The sequence below is a fragment of the Aulonocara sp. 'chitande type north' Nkhata Bay genome, linkage group LG3, assembly GCF_057382095.1.
Source record: "Aulonocara sp. 'chitande type north' Nkhata Bay isolate Kocher_YH1m ecotype deep benthic linkage group LG3, A_spYH_male_GT1.1, whole genome shotgun sequence".
Taxonomy (NCBI): domain Eukaryota; kingdom Metazoa; phylum Chordata; class Actinopteri; order Cichliformes; family Cichlidae; genus Aulonocara; species Aulonocara sp. 'chitande type north' Nkhata Bay.
The window spans coordinates 69,096,778-69,114,282 of record NC_141346.1 but is presented as its reverse complement, the minus strand read 5'-3'; the positions used below and the strand labels follow the sequence as shown (position 1 = coordinate 69,114,282).

Here is a 17,505-nt window from a genome sequence, read left to right as displayed (position 1 = left end):
TGACCCTGAGCCATCCCTTAGTTATGCTGCTATAGGCTCAGGCTGTTTGTGGACTTCCCATGATGCTTTGATTTCTTCTCCCCTCTTTTCACTCCTTGATGCTTTTATATGTCACTACTGCATGTCCTTAACTTTTGTCTTCTCTCTCCTTAGTTTGTGTTGTGTTCTTGTCTCTCTGAGCTCATCTCTTCTCTTTCCCCTCACCCTGCAACCAGTCATGGTAGATGCTCCTCCTGGAGCCTGTTTTCACTGGGAGGATTTTGGGGCAAAGGGAGTTCTTCTTCCCACCACCACCAAGTGCTGCTCACAGTGGATTGTCTGATGTTTGGGGCTTTCTCTCTAATATTGGAGGCTGTCACCTTACACTGTTAAACAGCTTCAGATGACTGTTGTTGTCTGTTGGGTATTGTCACTTATAAATAAAGTTACATTGAATGGATGTAAATGGATAGATGTTATTGTGACAAAGAGAAAACGATTGTTGACAGATTGTTGTTTTGTGTGTCTGCAGTCTGTCAGGCTGTCTGATACAGGAGGAAGGCTGTACTTCTCTGGCCTCAGCTCTGAGCTCCAACCCCTCCCATCTGAGAGAGCTGGACCTGAGTTACAATCATCCAGGCCACTCAGGAATGAAGCTGCTGTCGGCTGGACTGAAGGAACCAGGCTGGAGACTGGACACTCTCAGGTAAGAAGAATGTCTGATACAGGAGGAAGAGCTGGAAACATTTCCTGTGTCTTTCACTCACTTCCTGTTTGTTTCCTGCAGATGACACAAGAACAATCGCACATGCAGGAATATTTTCAGGGACAGACACACTAGTCTAGCTGGATAGTACATGGATATTTATGTAGGGGGTCTCCAAGGAGTCTGTTTGCAGGAACATCTAGGTCACAGGTGTACCTGAGATAGATGCCAGTGTACCTAATAAAGTGTCAGCTAACATTTGGAAATTGTCAGAGATTTACAGTTAACAAACAGTCAGGTGAATAAAAAACACTGAGACACTTGGAGACTGTTTAAACGTGCTGCACGGGTGAAGACTCAGAGAGAGACTCACCACGAGCTGCAGTAGTCGTTTATTATTTATAGCAAGCAGTTTCCTCTAATTTTGCATGTGTGTGTGTGTGTGTGTGTCTAAGTTCGTGTAAATGTCACAGGGTGAACTTCCTGTTTCTAGAAACAGAGCAAGAGAGCGATTAGTACATTCTGCTCTTTTCCTATAAGAGTAAGATATGAACATATACTTTAATGCAACATAAAACTCATAAAAGCGTTTCTTCCTTGACATTCCCTCCTGTTGTTAATATTTTACACTTAATCATACTTTATTATCAGCCAACAATCACTTGCTTATAACATTTTCAATTGTAGCATCATTCAGTATGTGTGTGTGTTCCTATACTAAATCTTCTTCATCCGGTTCATCTTCTAGTGGCAGTCCAACATAGGTGATTACTGTGGCCTGTACCATTTTGTCAATCATGGATCTTATGCATGGTAGGATACATGTAGAAAACAAGCATAATAATAGAAGCAGAACTCCCAGCAGTACGAGTCCTTTTATCACAAGGGTCTTCCAGCTGCCACTCAGCAGCCAGGTCAGCCAGTCCTCTTTGTTCGTGACATAGTCTTGTTGCTGCGCATTACTCAGTTGTCGCAACTTGTCTAGGGCGGTGGTCATGGTCAGGGAGTGCACGTTGTCCGGGATATAGGTGCAACAAGTGGTGTTGAATAAGACACAGAGGCCCCCTCTCTCAGCGAGAATCATGTCCAGGGCGACCCTGTGTTGCATGACCACTATTCTGATCGCGTCGATTTCCTCATTCTGAGCCTTGTTTATCTTTGTTGAGCTGTTCAGGAAAAGTCCAAATCGGTAGTCAAGAGTCTCAATTCTTAACGTGTTTTTTCCAGTTCCGATCCATGGGAACAGTGAGTGCAGGACCTTCTGTCCGGTGGTCCACAACTTGAACTCCGCTGGTACATCACTGCCCCAGATTGGGTCATCGGGTTGCACGTCATCAGTGCTCCTCTTGCGTCTTGGTTGGTTCTGATGGAATACTCTGAATGTGTGGTCTGACACTAAAATTGGGGCGCAGAGTCCAGTGCTATTGGGTGGGATGGTGAAATATGTCTTTGACCCACATGCCCATGCTGTACCCTGCACCCAATATGTGCCATTCAGGAAGCTTGTCTGTGCCTTTCTGTCCTGTGGCATTCGGAAAGTCTGGGAGCAGTTTCGGTTCCATCCCAGCTTTCTGTTGCTGTATGCGAAGGTGAAACACATTGGATGTTGTATTCCTGGTTCCGTTCTGACGTTGAATGATTTTCCCCTGTCATTGGTTGCGTTTAGGTGTACCCAGTATCGGTCATCACAGCTGTAGTTCCAGTCTGAGGTGTCTGGTGTACAGAACAGTACCTTATTAGTTGTATAGTTGATCTGTGTTCCATTGCACCGTGGCAGTGTGGATTTTGTGTCTTGTGTCTTTCACTGAACCTTGAAGAAGAAAATGTCTTCGGGGGAACATGTTCCGTTGATGGCTTTGTGGAATATACATAGGGCTTCGGGAAGGCTGGGTGATTTTCCATATAGGGTGGCTTGCATTGCTGTTGTTGGGAGGTGAGAACAGACGTAGCAGCCTGTGTGGTTGTCTTCTGCATGTACTCGGTTGTAGACGTACCGGTACCAGGTATTGTTCAGCCAGGGGTGGTTGTGCTCTTTGTCCATATCCTTCAGGTGTGAGTTGTCATACGACCATTTCTTCTGCAGGTGGTGCTGTGGGACCTCGTCCTTCCAGGTGAGTATCAGTAGGCTCACTAGGAGCACGATGCCAGCCACTATGAGGACAAGTTTCTTCATGATGACCAGGCACACCTAGACTTCTGTTGAGTAGACTACCAGCGAAGTGGAGAGGCGGGATATACCCAATCAGCCCTTCCTCCACCGGTAGATCACCTAGAAGCTAGGGGAACCGGCGTCTAAACGTCTAGACTGTCACTCACTTTTTTACAGTGGCTTTGATGGATCCAAGATGGTCTTTCTGCTATTTTGCAGGCAGTTGGTGTTGTGAGCAGGACCTGGTACGGGCCTTCCCACCTCGGTGAACTCCAATCTTTCCTCTGGAGCACTTTAATCAGGATCCAATCACCTGGTTGCAACCTGCAAGACACTGGAGAGATATCACTCGCCAGTTGGTTGTTTAGAACAATCTCTTTATTTTCAAACAGCTTGGTCATCCATTCTGCTAAAGTGGTTTCTCTTATAGATTTGTTAATTGGCTCACTAGTGAGAGGCAGTGGAAAAGGTCTCCCGTGAATGATTTCAAAGGGTGTGAGCTTTTGTGACCCCTGGGTCAGTCTCATCCACATCTTAACCAGACCCAAACACTCAGGCCACAGCCTTCCTGTCTCTTCCATACATTTTCTTAGCCTCTGTTTTATTGTGCCGTTAGTTCTTTCCACTAATCCGGCGCTTTGTGGATGATATGAGCAATGATGTTTGATGCTGAAACCTAGGGCTTCAGAAACTTTGCTGATAACCTCATTTACAAAATGAGTCCCATTATCTGACCTTATCAGAGTGGGTATGCCATATGTTGGAATGAAATGATTGCACAAGCATTTTGCTACTGAAATTGACACTTTTGACTGGGTATATTTCAGGCCATTTTGAGAATACATCTATTATTACTAGAGCATATTTTGATGCTTGACATTCATTGAGTTCAATAAAGTCCATGTGGATTGTGTGAAACGGGTGGTGTGGGGAAAAGGCCTCGTTTAGGTCTGAGGTTTCCCTGTGCATTATGTTTCTGACAAATCATACATGTTCTGATAAACTCTTGTGCTGAAGCTTCGAAATTTTGGGTATAGAAGTGTTTAGAGAGGATACTCATCATCCCCCCCTCGACACATGTGTTAACCCGTGTGTCGCCAACGCTGCTGTTTTGTGTAGGAATTTTGGCAATACTGGCTTGCCATTACAAGTCATTAAGTCATTGTGTAGTTCTGCTCCACACCTTAGCCATTTCTTTTGCTCTGCAATAGGTGCGGCTTTCTGTTCATCCTCAAGTACATCAAGTGGTATTAGCTGTGAAGTTGCAGACATTAAAGTTTGTATTGGTTGCTGTGCGGCCTTCTTTGCAGCTTGGTCTGCGAAGTTATTGCCTCTAGTAATTTCTGAGTTATCTGTCTGGTGAGCTGCACACTTACATAGTGCCAGCTGTCTGGGCAACGTTATGACATCTAATAGCTCTTTTAACAGATGTCTATGTTGGACTGGGTTACCTGTGGAGGTGACCATGCCCCTATTTTGCCATATTTTTGCAAAATGATGCACTGCTGCAAAAACATACTGGCTGTCAGTGTGAATGTTGACATCCTGACCTCTGTATAGCTGGCATGCACGTATGACAGCAATGAGCTCAGCACTCTGTGCTGAAAAAGAGGAAGTTAGAGGTTTCGCTTCCAGAATCGTGTCTACTGTGGTTACTGCATAACCGACACAGTTGCGACCTAGACTATTTTTGGATGCTGAGCCATCTACAAAAATGTCTGTGAAACCATGCTGATGTGAACTATAAATGTCCGGTCGAGGTTTCGTTTCCTCATCAAGTGTCTGCATACAGCAATGTTTTTCACCATCTTCCGGTACGGGGAGGAGTGAGCTAGGGTTCAATTGCCTATACTTCTCGATTGTAATGTGCGATTGCGAAAGCAAAATGCCTACATATGAAAGTTGTCTTGCATGAGTTAAATAAGATAAGTTTTCTTGTAGCAAAATGGAGGTTACAGCGTGAGGAACTTTGATAATCAATGTGTGTCCTAAGACAATGTCAGCTGATTTCTTAACTGCCTCCACTGCAGGGGCACAAGCTTGTACACATGTTGGTAAACCTGAGGCGACTGAGTCTAATTTGCAGGAATAGAATGCAAGTGGGCATTGTTTTTCCCCGAAAGCTTGCGTTAGAACGGCTTTCATAAAACCGGCCGCGCCGTCAACATGCAAATAAAAAGGTTTTTCATAGTCTGGCAAAGCTAAAACTGTGCTTGTTTGCAGGGCAAGTTTTAGGTCATTAAATGCTTTTTCTGCTTCTGGTGTCCATTCTATTTCATCTTTCAGTGCTAAGTGTTTACCATAGATTAGGCTTTGCAAAGGTTGGGCCAGCAGTGTGTATTCAGGTATCCAACATCTGCAATTACTGATCTGATCCCGGTCTTTGCTTCTGTGCTTAAAGGATATTGTGGTTTTACTGGCCTGTAGGTAGTGGTAGTTTTTACTACAAAGGGATCTGCTCCCTTAATCAAACCTACATCTGCCAATCCTGTGGACCACAGCTTTGTGGGTAGCTTTTTTAGTTCTGGAAGTAACTGTAATGAGAGTGCGTGTCAGTCCTCGTTTTCTACTGCATGCAGACTGGCATTGTCTGTCATGTGAGTTGATGGGAGTGTGGTAAGGACCCACCCCAGCGTGTACCTCATGCATCCCGTTCTATGACCCTGCAACCAGCCCTCATGCGTTTCCTCGGTTTTTTCATATCTGTCCCGTTGCACTTTTTCTAGGATGTGACCTAAATCTTTCCACTCAGTGCTGTTATTGTGGGCCACTGATACATGTGGGTTTTTGGCATTTTATTCACTTGCCTCACTGCTTCCGGCTGTATTACTGAGCAGACTGCATTTCCGCTTTCTGTAACATACAGATGCTGTAATGTTAGCTTTTGTGGGCCTAACTTGTGTATCTGTTTGTCATAAGGTGGGTCAGGACCTGGGCTCCGTTTAAACCTCAGCGTGTTGTGATACTCAGTGTATGGCTGTTGTGTAGATAAGGCTGGTAAGTACTTGCTAGCCAAATGGTGGAGTGCCTCTAAAGGGGGCAAATCCAGCGTCCAGTAATAATGTGGCTCCCCCAATCCCTCATTTAGCATTAGCTTAGCATACATGCCTTCTGGCCCTGACAATATTCCGACGTCTAGTTTCTCCAGCGCATCTCTCCCTAAAAGATTAACTGGACACGATGGATCATATATGCATTGGATTTTACAGCTGCGGCCACTATCTCGGTGGGATAGGAACAAAGGTTCTGTTAGTCGCTTTGTGCTCACGTGTCCTGATGCTGATTTCACTAACAGTGTGTTATTTGAGAATTTGATGTTTGGCGGTTCTGTTGTTAGTACTGTTTTACATGCTCCTGTATCACAGAGCAGTGTTATGGGCTGTCCATTAACATGTACTATAATGGTGGGCTTGTGTTCAGAGCCTAGAAGTAACTGTTCTATGTTGTATACTTCACTTTCATCATTATCTTTAGGCTCTGGCTTTAAAGCTAGTCATTTGCCACCTCTATCTCTATCTTCCTTGCTATCATCACGCTGTCTCTGTCTACACTCACGGGCAAAATGCCCTTCCCTTCCACAGTTGTAACAGCTTGTGTCTCTGTCTTGTGCTCCACGATGTCTTCTGTCCCTATTCTTTCCTTTTCCCTTAAACGGATTTGGCCTGCGCCTTTTATACTGTCCTGAGAATGCCACAAAACCTGTCCCGGGGTCTACAGTGAAAACACCTCCTTTTTCCTTCTGCTTTTGGACCTTAACAGCATGTTCAGCATATTGTAAGGCGTCTGGTAAATTGCCTGTGTTCTGTGTGACCCAGTGCTTATCCACATGGGCCCGCACTTTTGGGATGAGGCCGTTCAGGAAAGCATTTTTTAATTGTTGCTGGAAAGGAGTTTGTGGCCCGTCTTCATAGTTCAGGCCTGAGTGCTGTCTAAAAACAGGACGTAGACGGTCCAGGAAATCAGACCCTGTCTCAGCCTCTTTTTGTTTCACTTCCCCTATTTTACCATAGTCAGGGCGCGGTGCTAATTCAGTGCGGACACGTTCATATACTATGTTTAGGGCATTAGCTAATCGGTCTGTGCCCGCTAGGAGTAATTCATGGTCATGATCGTCACCCGTAAACGTGCCCCTTACTCTAGGGAACCGCAACCCAAGCAGGTCCTGTAAGACTTGCAACATCTCATGTCCATTAAGACCCCAATTGTCGCGAATTAATTCTACTGCATCCCTCCATGGCAGAAAGCCTTCATTGAGGGGAGGCACATCTTTCAGAACATTTTTCCTAACCTCATGTGACCAGGGGCGATAGGTGTATATTACTGGCCTATCGTCTGTTGGTGGGACAGCATCCTCATCAGCAGGTGGCCCTGTGGTCATTCCATATCAAGGGTTTGGTGCTGCGATCATTGGGAATACTCCACTGGGGCCAGGGGGTCTGGCCACCCTCTCATATCCCTCCCGTACAAATCTTTCCCTAAATCGTCCTGTTCTTTATGGGTGGGGGGTGTTGACATAAGATTCAGTGCCTGTCTTGCAGGGGCATATGGGCTTGGTATAGTAGTGAAAGGATTTGTAGATGGCGGTTTAGAGCAGGGACTTGGCACATATGGAGGCGGATTTGGGACATTTGGGTCCTTTGACTCTGTGTGCTGCTCGTTTTTCTTTTTCTTTTTTTCTTCACGTGCTTTGGTGCGTTTATCTTTTTCTGCCATCCAGGCTTTAAAATACTGCCATTCTGTGAGACGTTTGTCTTTCTTTTTAAAGCTTTTTTCATTATTTATTTCTGTTTGGAGAGTTTCCTTTAAAATAGTTACTGCAGAGGGACTGCATTTTCCCTCCCACGCAAGGCAGTTTAATTTCTTTCGGTTCCTCCATCCTTTAGCACTAATTTGACCGGCGCCGGGACAACTTTTCTCTAACCACTGCTCGTCAGCAGTGAGTTTTGTAGATTTATTACCCATTTTTTCTTAGTTTATAGATATATTACATTCATACACACATACACACCCGTGATGCTGTCGCTGGCACGAGGAATGAGAGCGGATATTAACAACGGCCTTTGACTTTCAAGCTGCCTTGAAAGCGGTGTTAATTTTATGTGATGAAACACAACCTTATTCTCATTCCGCCAGCACTTCAGCAATCAACGGTAAACAATTCAGTGGAGTAGTTCAGCCACCTTAATGTGCTGTTAAATCAACTTACTCCACCAACAAAACAGTAAAATGACAGTTCATACGCGCAAAATTTGTACTGGACAGCTCTGGGTGTCTTATTAGTATCTGCTACCAGCCCCTTTTTCAGGCGAGCTGCTAACCGTTATTCTGCTTCCAGCCACTGTTTCAGGTGAGCGGATAATTAAGTCTACTAATCGTTATTCTGCTTCCAGCCACTGTTTCAGGCGAGCGGATAACTTATCTTGCTACCAACCACTATTTCAGGTGAGCGGATAATTAATTTCATCTTGCTTCCAACCACTGTTTCAGGTGAGCGGATAAAATCTATAGACCTTTGTTAGCTAATAGGTTACTTCCTATTTTTAATGTACTCAGACCACGCAGGCTGTCCCAGCCGATTGTTTTCCGCGAAGTGTGTTAAGTGTGGAATATTCACCTGGCATTGTAGTTGCCGGTCGGGCGTCCTCCTTCAAATCCCACCGCCGTGGACCTGTATAAGACGTTGGCCAGGACCCGAATTCACGTTCCTGGACTTTATCCCTTCCGGGAGGGAGCTCTGCAGGGGCTTCAACGCAGGTTTGTCACGACGTCGGGACATGAAGAAGGATACCACTGTGAAATGGAGCGTAATATTACTATTAATACCAGTCCATTAGCGGCTCGAAGGACCAATTAAATGTCAGATATTTACAGTTAACAAACAGTCAGGTGAATAAAAAACACTGAGACACTTGGAGACTGTTTAAACGTGCTGCACGGGTGAAGACTCAGAGAGAGACTCACCACGAGCTGCAGTAGTCGTTTATTATTTATAGCAAGCAGTTTCCTCTAATTTTGCATGTGTGTGTGTGTGTGTGTGTGTCTAAGTTCGTGTAAATGTCACAGGGTGAACTTCCTGTTTCTAGAAACAGAGCAAGAGAGCGATTAGTACATTCTGCTCTTTTCCTATAAGAGTAAGATATGAACATATACTTTAATGCAACATAAAACTCATAAAAGCGTTTCTTCCTTGACAGAAATGGAAGCTTAAATAATGACAAACTCTACATTCACAGCTGAATCCACAATAAATTTGTTCTCAAGTGCACATTTTTCTGTTATTGTTCTCAAACAACAGAATGAGAATGAAATATTGATTCTAACAGGGCCCATAAAGAGAATTAGCTTAGCAGCATTAGCTTATCAGAGTTTCCATCATGGTCACACAAATCCTTAGCAGAGCAAAGTGGCCTACTTAGCAATAGCTGCTCAAGTTGTATAAAGCAAGGAAAAACAGTATTAGCATTAGCTGCTAATGGCAGCTTACTTAGCATAAACTCTTCACATCTTTATAATGCAAGGGAAAGGAGTCACTCATGGAAGCCTATTTAGCATTAACGTCTCACATCATTATAAAAGAAGAAAAAAGGGTATTAGCGTTAGCTACTAACCCAAATTAGCTTTTAGCTGCTAATGGTAGCCTACTTAGCATTAACTATTCACTAATATAATGCTAGTCAAAGGAGCTTGCAAAGAAAAGCGTCTGGACTTCTTTAAGTTGCTTGAAGACGTTTCACCTCTCATCCGAGAAGCTTCTTCAGTTCTAAGGTCAAATGGTGGAGAGTCCCAGATATAAACCTAGTGGGAGTATCCCCCCACAGAGGGACAAAAGGACCCCCTGATGATCCTCTAATCGCCTGAGCCAAGGTGTGTAACTGGGTGTGGGTCCCAATCAGCCAGAGTTTCGGGTGTGTTCATTGTGAAACCTGGCCCCACCTTATCATGCGAATTCCTGAGGTCAGATGGCCCAGGATGTGAGTGGGCGTTAAGGCGTCTGGGAAGGGATCTCAAAACTGGATTATAGATGGCAGAGAGTTGGTGTCGTAAACCCCCGCCTCTGTTCAAAGATGGTCGCTCACAGTGGACATAGATGGCTTCTTTCACTCCTCTTTCAAACCATCTGTCCTCTCTGTCCAAAATGTGAACATTGGCATCCTCGAAAGAGTGTCCTTTATCCGTAAGATGCAGATGGACTGCTGAGTCTTGTCCTGTACAGGACAAGACTCAGCAGGTGAACAGCAGGTGAACAGTCGCCCTTCACATCAGGTTGTCACCAACACTCGACATTTTTAAAAGCCGGTTGGAAACACATTTGTACTCTGTAGCTTTCAATTCTGACGAGTCTTTATAGTAATTACTGTGTATGTTTCCTATTTTCTCTCTACTCTGTGCAGCACTTTGGCTCAACCTGTTTTTAAATGTGCTGATAAATAAATGTAGATTTCTTTGAATAAAACAGTGGAGCCGAGCTTTGAGCTCAGTGTGTAACAGTGTGTGTGTGAGAGCCATGTAATGTCCATGTGTGCATGCTGACTGTGCTGCTCTGACCCCCCTCCTCCTTTCAGGGTGAAGCCTGCTGGAGTCCGATGGTTGAGACCAGGTCTGAGGAAGTGTAAGTGTGTTTTTAATGGGATTCATGAAAACAAAGCAGCACACATTCAACCATCTTCATCATGTCAGGAGTCATCATCAAAGTGTCAATCAATGAACAGATGATGGATCAATAACTGCAGCTGGATTGTGTTTGTTCTCTCCATCAGATTCCTGTCAACTCACAATCGACACAAACACAGTGAACACAGAGCTCCAACTGTCTGACAACAACAGGAAGGTGACACATGTGTGGGAGGTTCAGTCATATCCTGATCATCCAGACAGATTTGATGATTATCAGCTGCTGTGTAGAAATGGTCTGACTGGTCGCTGTTACTGGGAGGTCGAGTGGAGAAGAAACGTTTGTATATCAGTGAGTTACAGAAGCATCAGAAGGAAAAGACACAGTTATGACTGTGTGTTTGGATACAACGATCAGTCCTGGAGTCTGTACTGTGATTATAATGGTCCTCGTTATGTCAGGCACAATAACAGAGTAACATCCATCTCCTCCTCCTCCTCCTCTGTCTCCTCCTCCTCCTCCTCTGTCTCTAACAGAGTAGCAGTGTATGTGGACTGTCCTGCTGGCACTCTGTCTTTTTACAGAGTCTCCTCCGACACTCTGATCCACCTCCACACCTTCAACACCACATTCACTCAAACTCTTTATCCTGGGTTTATGTTCTTGTCTCGTGGTTCCTCAGTGTCCCTGTGCTGAGTGGAGTGTAAAGAGTGTCTCCTGTTAGAGAAACACTCTGACTGTTGAACAGATGGTTCAGTCTGTACATGTCTGTCTGTCAGTCATTGTGCAAATGTGCTGCAGTCAGCTGAGACTGAAGAAGTCACCTGATCAGTGAGCAAACGTTTCTGAAAACGTCCAGATGAACAGAATCAACCTTTTGGGATCAGCCAGCAATGCAGCATCATTGTTGTTCAGCTTCAGAGGTTTGCAGGAATGAACTGATGACCAGAAACAGCTGCAAAGTCCAAGAAAATACCAGCTGGAGTTCAGCTGCATTTGAAGAAGTCAAAGAAAAGTAATGATGGCAAAGGGCGATGTTTTCTTCCAAAGAACTGAAAACATGGTCGACGCCTCATTAGAAGAATAATCTGGACATTTGTGAGGAACTCTAACCAAGAAAGCAACGTCACACAGATCCAACAGACAGTTTCCATGACTGGAAGTGTTCAGTGTAAAAATGCTACATTGCATTATTGCATCCTCACCACAGGAAGTGCTGTTGGCACCACTGATGTTTCACAGTGACTGAGATCTTCAGTGGGGGTGGACATGCTCCTGTACAGACCTCTGAGGAGAACCAAGGTGCAGTCAAAGAGTCCAGTCTGTCCTCACATATGTGAACATGTGGTTTCATCAGGTCTGCTGTCAGCTAGCAGGCTCACATCAGAATCACTGTTCCTGAAAAACACAGTCTGTGTGACATCATCAGTCAGCTGATCGTCCCAGATCTGAATGGTTTCTGTCTCTACTGAGGAAGTCAGAGAATATCACTGAGGTGTGGATCAGGTCTGAGTGACCTGTGGAGGGACAGCTTTAAACAGTCCACAGGTCTCACGTCCTGCTCAGTCTGGTAGTAGATACCTCGTATTGTTCCAGATGTGCTGACGTCACCAGCAGCAGCAGCACAGCTGTGTGATACGATGAATCTCAGTTACTGATCCAACACACAGTAAATACAAAGATCAGGATTTATGAGAGTAATCATTATGAGTCTGAACACATAATCACTGAATGTTAGTCTCCACAATAATAAGCTAACACAACCAAACACAGCTTTCAGCTCTTATTTTGAAACTGGCTTATTTAGAGAGCTGTGATGTGAGCGTGCCTGGCTCTGAGGCACTTGGGTCAGCCTCTGTTGTTTAGAAGTGTTACAGACTGTGAATGACACAGACCTGTCAGTTTTCATGTTTGTCTGTAACACAGCTCAGGGGCTCCATGCTGAACGCATCCATCCAGTGTTATTGATCCAGGACTGATACCAGCATTGGGATCAATACTACAACACACAATCACATGTGTCCACGTGATGCAGTTTGAAGAGCAATAAGATGTCTCTGTATGAGGAGGCGGGGTCACAGGAGGTTCACAGAAACTCTGCAGCAGCATCATCAGCTCACATGGAAACTTTGATGATTCACTTCTGTGGTGTTTTTACAGAAACACGTCACAAAATTAGCTCCACCTGTTTTGTGAGCTTTGAGTTTCTTGTCTTCATCCTGGATTCTTGTGTTGCTGTTTTTACACACAGCAGATATTTCCTGGTTGCTTCCTTGATGACCACATGAAGCTTTCTAAAGCTTGGATTGAAAACGCTTCATTACTCAAAGCTTTCCAACACAGGCCTCTGTGCTGCCATCTGGTGGACAAACATTTGAAGTGCAGCCTGAAGCTACAAATAAAACTGCTTCAGCTAAGTTTATATATAACATACTATAACCTATATAACTATATGTATAGTGTATTATGTAGGTTTTAGAGCTGGGGGTAGAATTGCTGATGGCCTGGTTGTTATTTATTTTCCCCATGGTTCACCAGCTCTCACACAACATCAGCACCAATGATCCACGTCCTTATAAACCTCTGAATCAGGTCCTGAAGCAGTGACGTCCTGAGTGAAGACCTCACTGATCACATGACTCTGGTCACCTGGACTCAGTGTTTCTGAAGCAGTGTGCTGGGTTTTTAAAAATACGTGGCTGCTACCTGATTTTGGGCCCACAGAGGAAGACGACTCACTCACTCTTCTTCACTTCCTCTTTAAACATGTGGAAGGAGAGCAAAGTGCTGCCAGACTCTTATTTCTGACAGGAACAGAAGAAACCACAGCAAACTGTTCCAGTTCTTCATCTTCATCACAATCTATTTATTTATGATGGTGCCTTCAGTCTGAGGGTTTGAAGTTTCCATGTCTGTGTGATGTGTGGTGTGAAGGCTGCTGGTTAAACTGGGACTCACTGTTTAAAGCACTGAGTGCTCATAGAGAGATGCTCCATGAGTCCCAGTACAGACTACAAACATGGTGGAAACTTAGCTTTGATATCCACACACTCTGCACGTCTGTGAGTAACTGTGATGAAGATGTGCAGAGATCTGTGTCCAAACAGGAGAAAGACTGTAAAGACTCTGTGCTTCTAACAGCCTCTGTTAACATATGTGAGGCTGTTTGTTGTTGTTGCCATGGAGCTTTTCACTGTTTGCGTCAGCAGGTCATGTGATCAGGTTTGTTCTGTGAAAGCTGGACGATGGTTCAGTGTCAGGGTTTGTTTGCATTCATCAATAAATATCTAAATAAATCAAAGACTCCATGTTTGTTCTTTCATCATGTGACCTCTGCTCATCCATCTCTGTGTGTATCAGGATACATTTAGTTCATAATACACAGAAAAATCAGAGTTATTACCTGTAATAAATGTGAAAGATTCCTGCAGTGATAACCAGGCAGGACTGAAACACATCCAAGCTGTCACCACGGTAACAGCACCGTCCATCCACAGGTGAGGGGAGGAGCAAAAAGAGGGACTTTCACCATTTTATACTAAAAACACTCAACTAATGTTTCTAATATGAAACAAATAAGCCCACATTAATGTGAGCGTTTATTAAATAATAATAATCATGATTTCCTCCTGATCTCATTTCCATAGCAGAGAAAACTGTGGTGTATATTGAGGTGAAGGGTGTGGTCTGTGGCTCAGGTGTAGAGTGAGGGTGGGGTGCACCACAGCAGCATGCTGGGACTGCTGAGGGTGGAGGAGGGAGTGATGATGACATCAGAGCTGCAGCACAGAGACCAGTGAACACACAGTCTGTTCATCTTTGCATAGATACAATATACAGCACAATATTGAATGACAGACACGCTGTGGGAGCTTCCACAGATACACTGACGTCAGCATCCAGAGTCCTCCTGCTGCTCCCCCCTCAGAGCCCCGTGATCAGCACCAACACATTCAGTTAGATGACAGAGTCCAGCTGCAGCTAGAATCAGCTCCCCTCTGTGAACAACAGCACAGCGTCAGTGTTTCACACTCAGTGAAAGGAGGAAACAGCAGAAGAACACCATGTGTGCTACGTTTCCCAGGACACACTACAAACTGCACAAATACAGAGCAGCACGTGGAAGGACCTGGAGCTGCATTTACAGAGAAAAGACAGCGTGATGTCCTGTATGGACAGGTGGAAGGAACCAAGTCCTCAGCTGGAACACTCGTGTTTGTCCACAGACAGGAAACACAGCAGGAAACTTCCTCACAGAAGTGCAGCTCATGGATAACACACTTCCTGTCAGTCAGAATGAGGCTGGAGCCAAACACAGAAAGGTGTTTTTGTCCAGATGAGCCCAGAGAAGAAACACGAGTGTTCACAGACATCAGAAGCTCAGAGAGGTGAAACATGAGGTTGGAGTCCTCGTCAGCATCCAGAAGAGCTGCTGTGAAACCCTGAGTACTCATGACAGACTCTGATGGCACAAACACATCATAATTCAAACAGAAAGACAAACATGGAGCTCCTGATCCTCCTGCATGAGAACAAGCTGACATGAGCGCTGTGTCTGAGAGTGTCTCCCTGTCACAGTGACAATAACACAGCTGCTGCTCACAGTCATTAAACTGACCTGAGGTCAGCTGTGCTCCTTACAGATGAACCATGTGACCTCACATCAGTGCTGTGGATGACTGTAGTCATAGAAGAGTAGAGCTGTAGCAGGTGGTGTGAGGAGGAGGTGGTGTATTCTAGTTAACACAGTACTGAAACACTCCAGCAGAGGGCGCTGTTAAGTCCTTATTGTAACACAGTTACTGTGTGCAGTTATACTTCATACATAATCTGCACTTATTTCCATCAGACATGCTGTCAGTAAATGATTGGTTTCTATTGATTCTACTTCCTGTTGACTAGTTTGATGACAGTGAAACAATCACAGCTGATTGTGTGATGATGTAAACTGTCACTGTTACATTCAGTGTGTGTGACATAATGTTAGTGCAGGCTGATAACAGCCTGGTTCTGTTAGAAACACATGAACGTGTACATAGATCAGTGTGTGTTTAACATGAGAGCTTCAGCCCTGCTGATGTGTTAAATAAAGACATGCAGGAAAACTGATGAGAATCTGAAATAACTCTTTATATTTATAATGTAACTCTGCATCAAAAGAACAACAAAGGATCCCAGACAGGTTTCTGTGAACAAAGACCATTCTGATGTTTCTGTGTTTCTAACAGTTTGACATTATTAGTCAACAGACTGCAGTGAACAGCATTTATAAAGAGCTTATATATAAAGATATGACAGCTGTTTGACAAGTTTATCACTCTGTGTTTGGACCTGATCAGTCCAGCTGTTTACTTGAAACATGTTCATTTACCTGTTCTGTTATATTCATGTTCTTGTCTCTGTTGAAAACACATTTTAATGTCCCTCAGATTTTTCTCCCAGATGAATAAATATAAAAATGACACAAACTGACTGCAGCTACTTTTTGTCCTTTCTGTCAAAAACCTTCATGTGACTCATGAGAGACACGTTTCAGCTGTTTGTGACAGATCAGAGGCCAACAAGTCATTTATAACACTTTCCATCATTGTTTAAAGTTCTCAGTGTTTCTGTGTTGCTGCGTATAGGATCTCCCAGCATCATCACTGTGCTGTCCAATCATTGTGTGCGAGGTTACCCTTATAGTGCGATGTGTGTTTGCACAAAGAGAAGCATGTGTGTCAAATATAAATAAGCACAGAACAGAAACAGCTGCTCGTTTCTTCTGTTTAGAGTCAAGTTAGTGTTTTGTGTCTTTGTTTGAGGCCTGATGTCAAGCAGAGGTGTGTGTAACTGCACTGGTCTGTTATATGTGTGAAGTGTGTGCTTCTCTTCAGCATCATCTTTGTCACTGCTGATTCCTTTGTGTCATCATGTGTTGAGAAGAGAGAACAGTTATAACGGAGGAGCAAAAGGAAGCCCTGAAATCTGCATCAACAAGGAAGTGTTGGCTCACCAGTGATCCCAGCAGAGCCACTGGTTTGGCTCCAGTTGTTCTAGATTCAATGATGTTGTTGCTACAGATACATGTCAGCATCTTTATTGTAGTAAAGTCTTGTAATCTGAAGATAGAAACAAGGCAGAAACAGCTCCATGATCTGATCTTAATGATGTTGTTTTTATTTCTGTCTGTCAGAACTGGATTGGAAACTATCAAAGGTCTAAAAACAGCCTCAACCCTCCCACAGAGCAAACTTTACACACGTCATCTTTCAGCTACAATCTTTGTTGCAGGTGTAACCGGTTTCTGCTTCATCCCGCTGCAGCAGTTTGGCCCAAAGAGACTCCTTGACTCTGCGTTGTGTTGTGTTTTTAAGAAGACAAGGAGTCTCTGATCGATCGTTGCCACTTTATTTCCTGAATGGAAACAACGGAAACACTACGGCAGAACATCCCATTAGCATTCCGCTTTAGCATGCAGTTTTACACAATAATAAAGAAATTAAAAGTACATAAAACTGGTGTTGGACATGTGTCCACTAAGCACTTATTAGACTCGGTGCCCATCAGCTAATCAAACATGTTTTATAGGTCTGTACTACTTAGCTATATTGTGTGTGGAACTACTCACTACACTACATGGGCTACATATTTATTTATTATACAGGCTATACAGTACATAACATCAAAACTCACATGTTTTATGTAACCAAAGTGTGTAATCATGTGGGTACAGACAATAATTAAGTTATAGACTATATTTATATGAAAAACGTGTATACTTACTGCATTTGAATTATTTTAACCATATGTAACCACCTGCATATGTGTTTGGGGGGGAAAAGGCTTTGATTTTGCCACCCCAAGAAAATTTCTCTAGATCCGCCCCTGACTCGAAGCGGCCGCCGGTCCGAGTGTCAGGTGAACTGAAGTTCAGGTAAGAAGTTATGACCTGCAGTCTATCTGGGTCAGATATAAACCAAGTTTAGGTGGAGTTCATTTTCCTTGTGCTGACTTTTTACAGTCAGTTACAATAACTCCTACTGCGTGCTAGCTAGCATGATGGAGTTTCTATACTAT

At 44.0% G+C, this 17,505-nt stretch overlaps 1 protein-coding gene and 1 pseudogene across 1 annotated transcript in view; one reads left to right on the top strand and one right to left on the bottom strand.

Moving 5' to 3' along the window:
- The window catches only part of LOC147336841 (stonustoxin subunit alpha-like), a 28,067-nt gene extending 12,187 nt beyond the window's left edge, over positions 1–15,880 (top strand). Inside the window, exons 5-7 of the mRNA XM_086285645.1 lie at positions 512–685; positions 10,397–10,443; positions 10,592–15,880. Of these exons, the coding sequence (XP_086141771.1) occupies positions 630–685; positions 10,397–10,443; positions 10,592–11,142 (654 nt within the window). The 5' untranslated portion in view covers positions 512–629 and the 3' untranslated portion in view covers positions 11,143–15,880. The remainder of the gene's footprint in view (positions 1–511; positions 686–10,396; positions 10,444–10,591) is intronic.
- Positions 1,398–2,858, bottom strand: LOC147336842 (endogenous retrovirus group FC1 Env polyprotein-like; annotated as a pseudogene).
- Positions 15,881–17,505: the final 1,625 nt, after the last annotated feature.